At 35.4% G+C, this 17,078-nt stretch overlaps 1 protein-coding gene across 7 annotated transcripts in view; it reads left to right on the top strand.

The window, feature by feature from the left end:
• Window positions 1–17,078, top strand: part of mTor (serine/threonine-protein kinase Tor) — an 816,233-nt gene that overhangs the window by 707,633 nt on the left and 91,522 nt on the right. For all 7 annotated transcript variants that reach the window (XM_090412780.1, XM_090412800.1, XM_090412771.1 and 4 more), the window contains 2 exons: window positions 7,195–7,330; window positions 13,151–13,298. In XM_090412780.1, the coding sequence (XP_090268906.1) occupies window positions 7,195–7,330; window positions 13,151–13,298 (284 nt within the window). The remainder of the gene's footprint in view (window positions 1–7,194; window positions 7,331–13,150; window positions 13,299–17,078) is intronic.

The raw sequence follows: 17,078 nt of genomic DNA, 5'->3' as shown, positions 1-17,078 counted from the left end.
TACCCAACAGGGTGCACCACGAGAAGGTGAGGATTGGACATTAGGTCAGAAGCCCTAGTCAGTTCTCCGCATTCCTTTGAAGGCTATGTGGAGGTCTACTCTCAGTTATACAGCTTTGACCTGAACAGGCAGATCAAAAAAAAAAGGGAGGATTCAAACACGTGTGAACTCGCTTTTATCCTCCTTCATAGCACCCTCTTTCCGCCTTCGAATCTTATTCATGGCGCCTTCCTATTTGTTCTTATGAAGTGGCGTCACACCTCTGCTCCTCGATGAGCGCTCTTTTCATAGAACGTGAGTTCCGTTCGCTTTCCACGAATGCCACTGCCTTGGGGTTTACATCATTGGCAGTAGTCGGCTAGCAACCTTTGGACTTACTTTCAAGATACACGTTCTTGTATAGAGCACAATTTAACATTAACGTTTTAAACAATATATTTATGCTTAGATATGCAATTTTTGTCCAATTTTTCTAAAGAAAATGTGACATGTTTTCTCATATAATATAATCCTCTCATGTAATTCCACCACTGCCAAATGTTTTTGAAAGGAGGCAAAATGGCTATGAGTGAGGATGTGAAGAAATTGCTTGAGGTAGCAAAAGAGAACAGTGAGAGATTTAGGATGATGAGTCTGTTGCGGCGGTATGACATGTGAAGAGTATAGAAGGAGGGCCATAATTGCAAATGGCTTTACATGAATTATGCAGAACGAGTGGTGTGGATGTGTGGAGTGAGTTCGATGGGCAAAAGGATTTATATAAGATGGATGGTTTACATTTGAATGGATTTGGTGTATGGAGACTTGAAAAGGTGTTGTCGAATGTAGTGGAAGTGGATGTGCAGAATCAGGGAAACTAGAGTTATTAAGGGGGGGGGGAGTAGATATGCAGACTTTAGGGAGACAGTTGAGTGTATGAATGTGTGTAATATGCCCAAGCTAGTACAAAAGACTATGAATCAGAATGGGATAGTTAGTATAAGGCATCAAAATAGAGATGTCTCATCCCTACTTTGATGCCTTATACTAACTATCCCATTCTGATTCGTAGTCTTTTGTCCAATGCCAGAAATATTAGGAACAAGAAGGAAGAATTTTTGGCCTTGGTTGGCATTTCCAGGCCACAGGTTATTGGCATTAGTGAAACATGGCTGACAGAAGATGATATAGCTAGTGGGATTGAATGTGAGGGGTATAGTGTGTTCAGGAGTGACAGGGAGAATAAAATGGGGGGAGGAGTGTTATTGATGATAACTGATGAGCTACAACCAAGGAGAATAGAAGTGGAACTGCAGGATAGAGAAAATAGCACATTTGAGGCTATTTGGTGTGAGATTGAAACTAGCAGAACAAAATATACAGTTGGGTGCTGCTATAGACTAGGTGATCAAATAGATGATGGAGATAGTATGCATAAGCAAATAGAAGAAATGAGTGGAAGGAGGATAATTATTATGGGTGATTTCAACTATGTTAACATTAATTGGAAGGAGGAGAGGACACATGGGAAGAAGGAATTGGATTTTATGCGATTATTAAGGAATAACTATCTGCGACAGCATGTGATGGAAAATACTAGGGATCAGAGAGTCTTGACTTAGTAATTGCATCTGAGAATTTGGCTATAACGAATATGACCACATTTCCACCAATTGGTGAGAGTGATCATAGGGTCTTGACTTGGGAGGTGACTAAAGGTGTGGAATTTACAATTAAGCCAGGGTACATGTGGAATTATCGGGCTGATAAGTATGACAAGCTTAGGAGTTTGATTGGTTCAGTGCCATGGCATGTAAATTTGCAATTGCTAGATGTTGATAGTGCATGAAAGGTGGTTAAGAAGTGTTTGCAGGAGGCAGTGGCTGACTGTATACCTAGAGTCTGAATAATAAATAAACAAGTAGGGGTTAAATGGATGAATAACACCATTCAGCTTGAGCTGCAGAAAAAGAAACAACTATGGAGGGAATTTAAGGAGAAAGATGACCGGCAGGCACATGAATGGTATAAGGCGCAGGCCAGAAGGGTAACGAGTGGGTAAGAAAAGCAAAAACAGATTATGAAAGAACATTAGCCATGCAGGCTAAAGAGAATCCCAAACAGTTTTTTCGATATGTTGCAAGTAAGAGAAAAAATGTATTTGGCAGAATGATTTTAAAGAATGCTGATGGTAGGGAGGTAACCGAATCAGTTGATATAGTTGAATTACTGAGCGAGCACTTTGCAAGAATATATCATCCAGGTGGTGACATTGCAAGAATGAATGAACCAATAGATTATACAGGAATTGTGGTGAATGAAGTGTGGGTGAGTAGTCTATTACAAAACTTCAATGTCAATACATGTGGGATTGGATGGTATACGTGCTCATGTCGTAAGTGAAGTGGCTAAAGAATTGTCAATGTCCTTGACCATTTTGTTTAATTTGAGTCTCGGGTCTGGGTTAGTCGCGAGGGGGAAATAGTTCTGCTGCTTAAAGGAGGTTCCAAGACTGCTGTTGTAAATTACCGACCGATTAGCATATCAGGAATCGTTGTCAAGGTCTTGGAGAAATTAGTCGAGAGAAAAATACAGGATTGGATAGATGAAAATGGGATACTGTATGTTGGACAACATGGTTTTGTAAAGGGTAAATCATGCCTCAGTAACTTGCTCACGTTACTGAGCATTACCTGGATAAGTTCAGGTAATGGGATTACAGTGATTCTACTGGACCTTGCTAAGGCCATTGACAGGATACCACATGGAATTCTAATCAGTAAACTGCAGCATATGAAGATGGATATAGGGTTGGTGAGATGTGAGGGTGGTTGATGGAGAGATATATCAGAGAGTGGTTGATGGAGAGATATATCAGAGAGTGGTTTATTCCGGAGTATAGTCCAAAAGACAGCTTGTGACTAGTGGTGTGCCGTAGGGTTCTGTTCTTGGACCACTACTTTTCAATTTGTTCATTAATGATATAGGAAAGGATCTGAGAGGAAGTGTTCACTTGTTTGCTGATGATGCAAAGTTGAGTAGAGCAATAGTGAGTGCACAGGATGTCAAAATTTTGCAAGATGATTTGGATAGTTTGGAGGACTGGGCTAAGGAAAATGGATGTTGATTTAATGTGGCAAAGTGTAAGGTTATGCATTTTGGGGTGAAAAGATTAGCAGCAGTATATCACACTGGTGGAACCGTGCTCCAGGAGATTGATGAGGCCAGGGATTTGGGAGTGTTGGTGGATAGGGAGTTGAAGTTTAGGGGGCACATCGCAAAAGTGGTTAAATCAGCTCATCAAAATACTTGGTTGCTGAAAAATACTTTAACAAGCAGAGACAAACAAGTTATTGTTCCTCTGTATCGAGCCTTGATAAGACCCCATCTAGACTACTGTGCCCAGATATGGGCACCAGGGTTTCTTCTTGATGGGGAGGAGGTGGAGAGGATCCAGAGATGAGTGACCAAGATGATAGCAGGTCTATGGAATGAACCCTATGAGAACAGGTTGAAGATTTGTGGGTTGCAAAAATTGATTGATAGGCAGAAAAGGGGTGATGTGATTGAGACATTCAAATTACTGAAGGGTTTCTGTAAGATTAATTCAGAAGATATTTTTGAGAATAGGACTAGTGATGGGAGGACTAGGGGTTATACATGGAAGCTGGGCAAGAATGTGGTTAGCAAGGGCGTTAGAGCTAGGTTTTTTTACTTGGAGAGTGGTGAATGAGTGGAATAAGCTGCCAGAGTCTGTTGTGGATGCTATGACTGTGAATGTGTTCAAGGTGAGGTATGATAGATACTGTGTGAATGTCGAATAGTTGTTCTTAACATGATGTTAGGGCCTCCCTCGATGAGTCTTCGACTCCTTGGAGTTGCCCAAAATAATAATAATAATAATAATATGCGTACTTTGCTAACAGTACAAGTATTTTCTTACTTAGTATTGTGTTTTTGTTAAATCCTGAATGAATGACTCTTTTCTTGAAAGAGTCCTCATTCAAGATCTAACACCATATTCTTGATATGACTGAGATATTGTACTTTTCACTCTGACTTGGAAAGTACACTCTGACAGTAAGTTTTAATAAATACAAGAAAGTGTCCTCTAGACCAAAGTTATAGAGCTCTTTTAATGTGCCATATCTCCAGGTTGTGTGATAATCTTTTTCCATGTCAAAGAAAACTGAAAGTAGAGGTTCTCACTTCAGAAATGCATCTCTTGTACAAGTTTCTAAGCAAGCCAAATGGTCTAAAGTTGTACGATGTCTATGGAAGCCACATTGTGTATCAGAGTAAAGATCATTGCTTTCTAAATACCAGAGAAGTCTGCATTAACCATTTTTGCTAATATCTTACAAAGATAGCTGGAGCAATAAGTTGATAATTATTCACTTGTGTTGGATCTTTTCCCTGATAGAGAAAGGAAAGAAACACTTCCTCTGTAGTATTATGTTGTATACTAAGATCCATAGAAGATGATGGTAGATGCTTTATCATTTCACGGGCCCTACTGCACTAAGGTGAGATGGTAAAAGAGTTCTTTTTAATTCCTTTTTAACAAATTGCTGATTGTATGGCTTTTGGTAGGAAAATTTAGCCTTTGTTTCTCTTGCTGCAGTATTAAAAATTCAGGAGGATCTGAAGTTGTTGCTAAGATTCTGACAAAATTATCTCCCATCGTGTCTGCAATAGTTTTGGGATCAGCAATAACGCTACCATTATGGTCTAAGGTAGACAAATGATCTATATCCATCTTTCATTTTTCCAGATTTTATCCAATACAATTTTTGCACTGATCATTTGATTAATTGATGAGGTAAATTGGATCCAAGATTGTTTTTGACTGTAACATCTCAGATAATGTGCATTGGGATGAGCACACTTAAAAGCTATTAAGTTTAATGTGATGGGTTATCTATGAAATATACCCCATGCTCTGTGTTTATCTTTTTTGACTGTCTGACATTGTGGATTCCACCAAGAATTTGGATAGAGTGGAAATTGAGTTGATGTTCTTGGAATGAAGACTGTTGCTGCCTGAATAATGTAGTCTGTTATATGCTTTGCTGCTTCATTGATAGGTGTTTGACTGATGGTATCAGCATTAAATTTTGAAAGATGGGGGGAAAAAGTGCTCCAGTCAGCCTGGTCCATTTTCCATATGGGCACCTGTGTAGGGGCATATGGTTCCTGCAGAGACATTGTGCAAAGAACAGAAAAGTGATCACTTCCGTATATGTTCTCTTTGATGTCCCATGTGAGCAGTGGAAGAATGGAACGGGAGCAGATTGTAAGATTGATTGCAGAATATGAGCAGGTAGGCTTATGGAAGAAAGTATTGAGTCTATTATTCAAAAGGGAGAGGTCATTATTGTCAAGGATTCTTTCAATGATTTGACTTCATCTATTTGTGTTGGTACTACCCTGCAGAGTACTGTGACCATTAAAGTCACTCATCAGAAGAATGGGTTCAATCATTTGCAAGATAAGGTTATCAAGATCGATTTCATTTAACTCAGGGATAAATAAATTCAACATACTGTAATAAGAAATCCATTGGATAGGCAAATTGCTACTGCTTAATACTGCAGATCAGTATTAAGTTGGACTTGATGGAAGGGAGTATGACTGCCCACTAGGATAGCTACTGATCCACGAGCAGCACCACCTCCAGTTCTGTCCTTGCATACAGCAATGAAATTCCTTAAGGTATTGTCCTCATTGGGTTTTAAGTATGTTTGCTGTAGACAGAAACAAAAAGGTTTGTGCTTCTGCAACAAAATCTTGATATCATCAATATTCTGGTGGAGCCCACAACAGTTCCATTGTAAAAATTTTCTTCTTGTTTTGGCTTTATAGACTTGTCTGTTTTTCAGGAGGTTGAGGGCTTACCTTTGTCAAGTTTATATTTATGAATTGTTTTTGGGAAGTATGGACAGCCAGTATCCATCTCTTCCTCTGGTAAAATACTTAATACATCTGATGTGTCAGGGACAGTTGGCAAGTTTAATTTACTTTCAGTAGATACTGAAGTATCCATTTTTTCTGTGGAGATGTCTGGCAGTTTATCTTTAAGTAATATCTTTTTGAGTAGGTTCTAATCAAATGAATCATTTTTGGAGTTGTCTCTAGAGTAAGACCTTAGGTAATGCAATTGATGTGATCAACAGAGAAGCACTCACACTCTAAAGTTCAGGTATGGTGAAATTATCAGATGGTGGAATAGACATGTAAATTTGAGTTGCTGTTGACATTTTCTTAATTGTTACCTTCTCAGCATTTGAGAAAGTAACAATTAAGAAAATGTCTACAAAACATATCAGGATGTAAAAAGAAAGGCTAGCTCTCTTTTTGCATCCTAATATTATGTTTTGTTCTGTTTTAATTTTTTGTATTTCTCTTTCATCTTTTTACTTTTGACATGCACAAGAGTAAGCTGGATGATCTCCCTGATAGTTGACACCTTTAGCTTTTTTTGCAGAGCAATATTTGTTATCATGCTCTTTACTACCACATCAGGCACAGGTGGTAGAGCCACGACAGGTAGTTTGGGCATGTCTGTATTTCTGACTTTTAAATCATCTTAGTGGATTAGAGATGTATGCTCTAACAGGACAGTTGAGCTACCCTGCTTTTACAGATGTTGGAGACTTAGATGTATCAGAAGTAAGGATGATGTTCTTGTAGAATCCCCCTATGAGAGGATAGGGACATTCGTATTCTCATACTCCTATTAAAGGTGTGTCAGTTGCAAAGTTTAGTTCATAGGTGGAAAACAGAAGACATTATAGAAGCCTGTAAGATATTAAAAGGGTTCAAAAGAAAATAAATTTTTCAGTACATGTTGAATAGAGAAAGAATTAGGGGTCATCCTAATTATTTCTAGTGCAAAAACACTAGTTCCACTAGGTCATCCTAGTGGAACTAGTGTTTTAAGAGTGAGATTAGTAAGTGTTTTCTTTTGCTTGGAGAATGGTGAAGTGGAATGGATTGACAGCGATTTTTGTGAGTCACCTGACAGTGATGAGTTTAAGGAGAGGTATGACAGGTATTATGTGTGTCTCCTGCAATGAGTCACCTAACCACATTAAAATACCCACATAATAATAATTCATAGTTGTATTACACTTTAAACTGCATAAATCAATCAAAATGTATGTTAATAAATAACAAAGTTATTTATTAATATACATTTTGTTGATCTTCCAGGAAGTAATGGAAAAGATTTCATGTTCCTCTTGAAAGGACATGAGGATTTACGACAAGATGAGCGAGTCATGCAACTGTTTGGACTGGTTAACACTCTGTTATTAAATGATCCAGAGACTGCTCGCCGTAATTTGACGTAAGTGAATTTTGTATTCTCCTCATTATTTTGGATATACTTTGTTATAAAAAAATGTCGAGTAAACTATTTTTAAAATATTCTAAAATCTTGTATTAAGATAAAATAATAGAAAATTAAGTAACAGCCACCTCTATTTCAGTCAATAATGATGATGCCATTTGAGTGGAAAGCCCTAGGCCTGAACCTTCTCTTTTACAAATAAGAGCCTTTATAAAGATTTACAACAGAAGACGAATTAGCCACATTCAGTTCTAGCCAACCAGTGCAGAATTATTAATAATGATTCAAAAATGTTTTGTCAAATATTGCCAATAAAATCTTTTGAGCAAAAATTGAACCATAATGGAGATATTCTTGTGTATATCCTGAAGCCTGAATTCTGTTAAATGCTATGCAGCTATCTAGTCAGAGCAGATAGCATATAATAAATTGATTTTGGTCACTAGTTTTCAAAACTTAGGTAATTTTTTGTAAAGCCGAAGTTTAAGATTTGGAACTTCATTTGCCATACCATTGTCATGCTCTTCATGGTGATGGAGCAGCTCCTTTATAAAGAATAGGCTTAAAAGTTAAAGTTTATAGGATTTTAATTGAAGTACATTAATTAACATGTGTATAAAAGTCTTGACAGTAAAAAATGGTGAAAATTTGATAAAAAACTTCATTAATGCCAAGACAGTATTCAATTAAAAATGATGAGCACAAGATAGTCACAACTGAATGCAGAAAATACATGGAGATAAAGAAGAAAAAGCAATGATAAAAAAATTAACACCAAAAAGATGAATTACATCAATTTTGGATTTTGGAAGAAGAAGATAATAAAATTGAAAATAAAAACCTGTTACTAATGCTAGCTAAATGGCTTTTTGTAAAATGTGTTTGGACAAGTTTGGTTGGTTAGTTTCAAATCAGCCCAATTCAGGAATTGGACTGATTTGAGAGTACAGGGAGTAATTTATTTTGTTTAATTGCTATAAGGGGGATAGTAAATAGAATCTTTTTGTGTTTAAGACACATTGAGTAGTTCTTATTGCTACCAATTTAGAACAATGTAATTTAAATTCATTTCCCACAATTCAATGATGATAACCTTTTTGATTTCAGGAGTATGTTTAGATTGTATTGCATGCAAGGATATTTCAGTAATAGGAATATCATTGTTTTTGGTGTTTTTTGGTGGAAAGATACTCAGATATAGGAATATTACAATCTCAATATTGTTCAGTTAAGTGAGACTTAATAGGAAAAAATGGTGGAACCAATATAACAGATGTTCCATCCTGCTTAGTAGTTAAACTTATTGTTATTATTAACACTATAACTCCATGGAGTCAAGACATATTGTGAGAGGCACACACTGTTACACATAAAGCTCATCAACAATTCTCCATGCAAAGAACTTGCTTCTTATGCCCCTACTCACATATAGCTTTCAGGTATGTTCCCTTGTTCAACCCTTTCTCCCATTCTATGAAAATTTTTTTCCACATTAACCCAATAGCAACCCTTTCCCAACTTAAATGTCTCAGTCACATCTAGCTTACTTAACTCCTTATAAACCACAGGCTTACTCACCATTAAGTCTTCTTTCATTTCATTCTCTACGCTTCAGCTTCTGATTTCTCAGCGAACAATTGATCAGGGTGTTTCATCTGCAGCACAAAATCAGAAGCTCAATTATAGAGAATGAAATGAGAGAAGACTTAATGGTGAGCAAGCTAGTGGTTTATGAGGAGTTTCTTTCTACACACCACACATATCAAAAAAACTGACTAGAGTTTTCCTTGGCCTGATTTGCTAATTTCTGTCTAATTTCTAATTTCCCTCAAATACATGCCATACATTCCAAACTGCATTCCCTTCTCCTCACACAGCTCTGCTAGACATACCATTCATGATTCTTGCTCTCCATCTCAATTCATCATTGTCATACCTCAGCAACATGCTGACAACCTTCCTATACTGACATGGACAAATCGTAACTAACATCATGTTCCAACGTAAAAGTGTGCATAAATTCATATGGAAAGAGAGAGAGAGAGAGAGAGGACACAGAAATAAGAATAGTGTCATTGACTATGTTATTGTTGAAAGAATATCTTCATAGTGGTTCAGGACACAAGAGTACAGTGTTGAAATAAGAAGTGATCACTATTTAATTTTGAGCAAGATAAAATTGAGTATTATATTGAAAAGAAAAGTAAGAAAGCTTTAAAATGAATCAAAGTTCAGCAGCTTTCAGGGGTTACCTATACACTCAAATACACAATTACCATTCTAGAAAAAATGAAAGGTTTGAAAATAAGAAATAAATATTGGATATTAAGTGGCAGATCCAGATAAAAACGTTGACAGGTATAGAGAGGGATGTAGTGAGGTCTGTAAGCAGAGAAAAATCAGAAATCCATAGTGGACTCAACAAGTTAAAGGCAGTCAAGGCAAAGAAAGTGGATGAAAGTTCCTGACAAGTAAGTCGGTTTCTACTCATAGAGAATACAAAAATAAATGTAATAAAGGAAGTACTATGTAAAACTAGCTAAATGAAAGAAATGGAAAGACTTTGATAAGAATATTGAAAATCAATATCCTGAAGGTGATAAAATATTCCGGAGACTATTTAAAAAGCTTAGAAATGAGTAAAGAGTAATGTAAAAGGAATCAGAGATGATAAAGGCAACATGATAACTGAACATAAAGATAAATGTCTGGAGTAATTACTTTGAAAAATTGCTAAAACAAGCATTTCAGCACAGTGGTAGAAAACCTTCAAGAAGAATGCAATGGAGTACATATCAATACTTGAGATAAAAAAGACACCAAAAACCTTTAATGTAGAAAGGCAACTAGCATAGATCATATTTGAACCATGATTTTTTTAACCTCTTTTATACCTCCAGATATGGAGAAAAGTTTTACATTGGTTACACTACACAGTTCAGAAAACATGGTGAAAATTTCAGCTAATTGGAGTAGAGCGCTCATACTACTCGATAAAACTTTTTCCGCTTGGTTATATTATAAATTAAAAATACCAAGAAATTATATACTTTGTTTAATCCTTTATCCCAAGTGTAAGCAAACAAAGTTTGTGCCTGAAGTATCTTCAGGACTGGGGCAACTCATATATAGAAACTGATGACTTCCCATCACTTGCCTTAGTATCCCATAATGCAAAGCAGATATTGAGGTCTCATCAGTGGGAGCCAGACCCATGAGGATATTTGCTTTGCATTATGGGATGCTAAGGGAAGTGATGTGAAGTCACCAGCCTTTATATATACGAGTTGCCCCAGTCCTGAATATACTTCAGATGCAAACTTTGCTTGCTTACACTTGGGATAAAGGATTAAACCAAGTATATAATTTCTTGATATCTTTAATTTGTAGTATAAGCAAGTGGAAAAACTTTCAACGAGTAGTCTGAGAGCTCTACTCCAATTAACTGAAATTTTTACCAGGTGTTCTGAACTATGTAGTGTAGCCAATGTAAAACTTTTATACCTCCATATCTGGAGGTATAAAAGTTTATAAAAGGTATAAAATATGATATACTCTAGCTGCCTTTCTACATTAAAGGTTTTTGGTGTCTTTTTTTATATATTCCTCTTGAATGTTTTCTATCACTGTGCTGAAATCCTTGTTTTACTTCAACCTTAGTATCACCTCTGGGTAGTGACCCTTCCCATAATGCATAGCATTATACATACCTGTGAGAATATGTGCTTTGCATTATGGGATACTAAGGCAAGTGATGTGAAGTCACCAGCCTCTATATGAGTTGCCCCAGTCCTGAAAATGCTTCAGGTGCAAACTTTATTTGCTTACACTTGGGATAAAGGATTAATCCAAGTATATAATTTCTTGGTATCTTTAATTTATCTCATACTACTCATCTATGAAAAGAGAAATAAAACTCAATCTTACACTCAATAGGTGAACGTCCAATTTGAAAAATCTCATCCTTCCCTACCAAATCAACCCGATGGGTACTGAACTAGTAATCATCATGGCCAACTTCAATTATCTGAATATTGATTGTGTACAGGTGAAATCTCATGATAAGAAGAATGGAACTGAATTTATTGAGCTGTTGTGAGACATCTTCCTGAAGAAGCATGTGACAGAAGGAACTCAGCATCAAAGAGTGCTAGATCTCATTATATTGTCTGAAAGGGTTTCAATTAAAGACACAAATGTTCTTCCTCCAGTTGGTGACATGCTGTTTTGACCTGGAAAGCAGTTAATCCTCAGAGATGAACTTTATATCAGCACGTGGAATGTGTGGAGTCTACAGATGCATACTCTCAATATTGTCTGTATAGAGATGGAAAGGTATAAAATTGACATCCTAGAATTACAGAGACCAGATGGAATGGAGAGGGTCATTTCAAAAGACAGGATGGTAAACTAGTTAGTTGGTAAATAATTTAGTTGTATACATCAGAAGTTGGAATAAGAGGAAATACAAGTAGGTGGCTCAAATGTAAAATCAGCTGTAAGGGAAGGGTACACTGTTTCTCCACTCTTATTCATCATTAGTAATATCTGATCAAAAATATTTGAACATCCCATGATTCTTACAGGTATAAAAGGAAGCACACAGACTTGCAGTCTTCATAGATAAACTTTTTTTTTTTTTTTTGGAAGTTACATATCTGCAAGGAGATGTACTTTGCATTATGGGAGATACTAAGACAAGTGGTGAGAGCTTAGTCCACCTTTACCACGAGTTGCCTCAGTCCTGATGATACTTCGGGTGATTTATCCAAGTGTAAGCAAACTTTGTTTGCTTACACTTGGATAAAGGATTAAATTAAATTTATCATAGATAAACATTTACAATAAAATGGGCTGTAGCAAAGACTTCAGTGACTTTCGTCATGGCACTATCATAGGATGTCATCTTTACAACAACTCAGTTTTGGAAATTTCTGCCTTCCCTGATCAATTTTCTTTGATGTTGTGAAGTGGAAATGCCTAGGAGCAACAACAGTACAATCGCAACCTTGTAGACCACATAAAATCGCACAGTGGACCACCAAGTGCTGAACTGAATAGTGCAAATTGCCTATCCTCAGTTGAAACACTCACTACCAAATTCCAAAATACTCTGCAACTATGACAGTGCCACAACAATTTCTTGGGAGCTGAAGAACATGGGTTTCAATGGCCACCCAGATGCCCACTGTATCAGTCTTCAACATATCAATTTAGGTTATCTAGATCAACTCTTACACAACTGTAATAACTTTTTTTATATACAACATTAGAGAACACTAAATTTAGAACTTTAATTCTTTTATCCATTACAGGTTGAATTGTTTCACTCACTCATTCTCTTGTAAACTGTTAAATGTTTTGCTCTGAGGATGGTGGGTGGAAATCCAGTGAAATATAAGCCAGTTAATAAAACATCTTTAAATTATAAAAGATGTTTTATTTTAATGATAATGAATAACAGATTCAGGAATATAAAATTGTAGAGGGGATTACATTGATTTTCTCCAAAAAATATTAAACATTTATTTAATGTGTAAACATTAAATAAGTTGCTATGATTTTAAAATGTTTGTTGTTAAGTAGTACAAGGAATATTCCTAAATTAATAGTAGTACAAAGAATAGTCCTAATTCAAAGTCCTATTTACTATGTAGAAAGTTTTTTTACCTTGGGTATATACCTTGGTATTACCTTGCTTACTTGGGAAAAAGGATTAAAAAACCTAGCTTACAAAAGTGCTTGGTATCTTTAACATATATATATATATATATATATATATATATACACAAACACACATTTTTTTTCTTTCTTTAGAATCCAGAGATATGCTGTTATTCCTTTATCTACTAATAGTGGTCTTATAGGATGGGTACCTCACTGTGATACCCTACATACACTCATTAGAGACTACCGAGAAAAAAAGAAGATTCTGCTAAATATTGAGCACAGAATAATGTTGAGGGTAAGGATTTGTTTTATTTTTATTTATTTATTTATTATTATTTTTTTGAATAATTAGGTTAAGATAGATTCTTCTTCTTCTTTTCAGCCATTTTCTGTCAACTGCTGGATGAAGGCCTCCTCCAGTTCCTTCCACCTTTCTCTGTTCTTAGCAATGGTTGACCAATTTTCCCCAACAAAATTTGACAATTCATCACTCCACCTTCTTTTTAGGACATTCTCGGCCTCGTTTCTCTTCTTTTGGAATCCAGTTCGTTAATATGGTGGTCCATCGCTCATCTTCTCTTCTGGATAGATGTCTGTCCCATTTCCATTTTAGTCACTTATGATAAAGAATGATGTATTGATGTGAGTCTGGCTTCTTATCCAGGTGTTTCGCTTCTTATCTTTTAATGTGATGCCTAGCATCAACCTCTCCATTTTTCTTTGGGTGTTGTTAATTTATTTGCCAGTGCTTTTGTTAGCAACCAAGTTTCACAACCATATGAGATGACTGGAGGTATACACTGGTTAAATGTCTTCCTTTTTAAACAGAGTGGGACATATTGTTTTGAAAAATGCTTTTCAATTTTCTGAATGCACTCCAGGCAAGCTGAACGCTCCTATTTATTTCCTTTTGGAGTACACAGTTTAAATCAATGAGATGACCTAAGTATGTATATGAAGAGACTCTTTCCAAGAAATTGTTTTTTATTATTATAATTTTTGGTATTACAAAATGATTAAACATGATTTTAGTTTTTTCTCTGTTTATTTTTAGACCGACTTTTCTGCTTTCATGATATAGGTCTTCTATCATTATATTAAGTCCTTCTGGAGTGTTTGCAAAAATTATATCATCTGCATATCTTAGGTGTGTTAAGTTTCTGTTATTAATTTTTATACCAAGGTTTGTCCAGTTTATATTATTAACTTTGGGTGATAGAGTCTCCTTATCGAACACCTTTTTCAATTGATATTTTATTGCTATTTGTGTGAAGTTGGATATTTCCAACTTCACTTAGTGTGCAGTGTGGTATATTTCCTGGAGGAGGTCCATATATTCTCCAGGAACTCCCTGATTCAGGAGTTCTTTGATTATTGCATTAGTTTTGATGGAATCAAATGCTTTTTCATAATCAAAGCTAAAAAGAGAGGCAGTTGGTTTTATTCTGCTTTTTCTATTATTTGTTTTATTGCAGAATATGATCAATTGTGTTAAAGCCTTTACAGAATGCTGCTTGTTCTACTGGTTGATTTGAGTCTAGAAGAGGGGTTAACCTGTTTGTTATTACTTTTGTGAGAATTTTGTACAGATTAGAGAGAATACTAATTGGTCTATAGTTCTTTACTTCTTCTTTGTCCCTTTTTTTAAATAACAGTATCAGAGTAGCATTTTTCCTGTTTTCTGGTATCTTCCCCTCTTCTAGGCATAGATTTAGTAAGTTTGTGACATGGTGAATTATATTGTTTCCTCCCTATTTAATTATTTCTATGTGAATTAGGTCCTCACCAGGACATTTTTCATTTGTTTTAATGCTTATTTTATTTTCATCTTAAGTGAATGGGGGAATGAATTCTATATGCAATGGAGAAGGGTTATTTATATTTGATTTATCTATTGAAGGATCACTATAGAGTTCTTTATAAAATTCTTCTAGCCTACTTAAGATTTGTTCTTGGATCCTTATTGTAGTTCCATTCTTATCTTTTATTGCAGTTAATTGACTTTTGCCAACTGATAAATGCTTTCTTAGTATTTTCATATTTTTATTGTTTTCATTTGTTTCTTTTATTTTTTTCATGTTATAAGATCTTATTTCATTTTACATCTTTTTCCTTATTGTTTTGCATAGTTCTGCATATTCTATTTTATAAATTACGTGTTTGTCTTGTTTCATATTTCGTCTCTTTTTTTAGTAGTTGTAAGGTTTTCTCTGAAAGTTTTTGATCTTTTTATTGTGTGTTGCTTTTGGATTCGTTGGCTGCTGAGATTATTACTTCCGTTAGGTTATTGGTTATTTTATTTATGTCTTCTTCTTCTTCAAATATATTTATTAAGTCTAGTTTTTGATTGAGTTTTTCTTCGTAATCCTTCTTCTTGTTTTCAATAGATTTTAAGCCAAAACTTGATTTTTTGTTGTTTAGCCATTTTATTCTTTCCAATTTGGGGTTTATTTTAACTTTGGTTCTCACCAGTCAGTGGTCACTTCCTGTTTTTGCTTGATTTAGTACTGATGTATCTTGAACTATTTCTTTATTATTACACAGTATATAATCTATTTCATTTTTTTATTTCTCCATTTGAACTTCTCCATGTCCATTTTTTAGGGCTTTCTTAAAAAATGTATTCATAATATAAAGCTTGTTACTGATAGAGAATTCTGTAATAGCCATTCCTGAGTTGCTGCTTGTACCATATACATATGGTCCTATTGTGTCTATTTGGTGAATAGGATGACCCTACTTTGGTGTTAAAATTGCCCATTACTATAGTGAAGTTTTGATTGCTTTTTTTTTTGTCTAGAGTGTGCTGGAGTGAGTCATAAAATACTTCTATCTCTTCATCAGTGTGGGATGAGGTGGGAGCATATATTTGGATGATCCTGATTTACCATTATTCACCTTCCCCCGCCCCTCCAACCATATATTGAAAAATTACTTCTGCATCTGTTCTATAAAATCTCTTTAGCAACTTGTGTTTTTATCATATTTTTCCTCTTCTGCTTATCAACCAATTTTTTTTAATCCTCAGTCTGTCCTTATAAGAAAGCATTCTACACTAATATTGGGTCACCTGCCTCTGGATACTTTCTGCCAATTCATTATCCCCAAGAAACCCAGGTGATCAAATTTGAGCACAGTAGTTCAAGATGTGGTGATATCAAAGCTGCTATAAAAAAGGATAATAACTTATTTATGTCTTCATGTCACTGCATTCTTCAATAGCCAAGTATTTCTGGTAGATATTTTGCAATATGCTCTCCAACTCCTTGTCCACCATTATTCCCAAATCCCTTGCCTCATCAATTTCCTGCATCCAGTTTCATCAAAATAATACACAGCTTGTAATCTTACCATTTCCCAGAAGCATAATCTTACTGTATAGTGATGTTCTCTTCAAATCATCTTATAAGATTTCTGCATTGCATTCAATTACTGTTATTTCCCCCAATTTTGCACCATTAGTAAACAACTGGATGTTACCTTTTTAGATTATCCTCAATATTATTAACACTTTGAGTCCTATCGATGTAAATATACATCTATGTATATATACTTACAGAACGTCTAGGACTCAAAGTGTTAATGTATAAATTAAATACTCACAGACCAAGTGCTTGGCCTTCTGCCTTATCATTAGTCATCTGCATTCTCTTTGAACAAATCTACTCAGCCATTCTCTTATATGTGCCACAAGCTTCATACTGTATTCATTTGCTATAGTGTACCAACAGATATTTGCAGAGTCCAAGAATATCATAGTATAGCCATTTCCTTTATCCAGCCTAACTATCACTTTATTATAGAAAATGAGTAAATTACTAAAACAATACCTCCTCATACAAAGCTCTGCCACCCCTCATAGTATCATACTCAAGTGTCATATTCTTGTCTATCTATTTCTGAAATCTGGCCTTACCAACTTTTCCAAAACCTTAACCACTACTCCTGAGATTACTAACAGGTCTATAATTTGAAACCTCTATCTCGACGTGTCACTTATGTAATAAAAATATCTTACCCTCTTGTATTCCTCTGGAACCTTGCCAGTATACTGAGACTTAAACATCCTGTTCAG

This window comes from Typopeltis vanoorti, chromosome 2 (assembly GCF_054136105.1).
Source record: "Typopeltis vanoorti isolate ZY-2024b chromosome 2, IOZ_Tvanoo_1.0, whole genome shotgun sequence".
Classification (NCBI taxonomy): Eukaryota; Metazoa; Arthropoda; class Arachnida; order Uropygi; family Thelyphonidae; genus Typopeltis; species Typopeltis vanoorti.
Note: the sequence above shows the minus strand (reverse complement) of the source record. Positions and strands in the feature narration are given on the sequence as shown.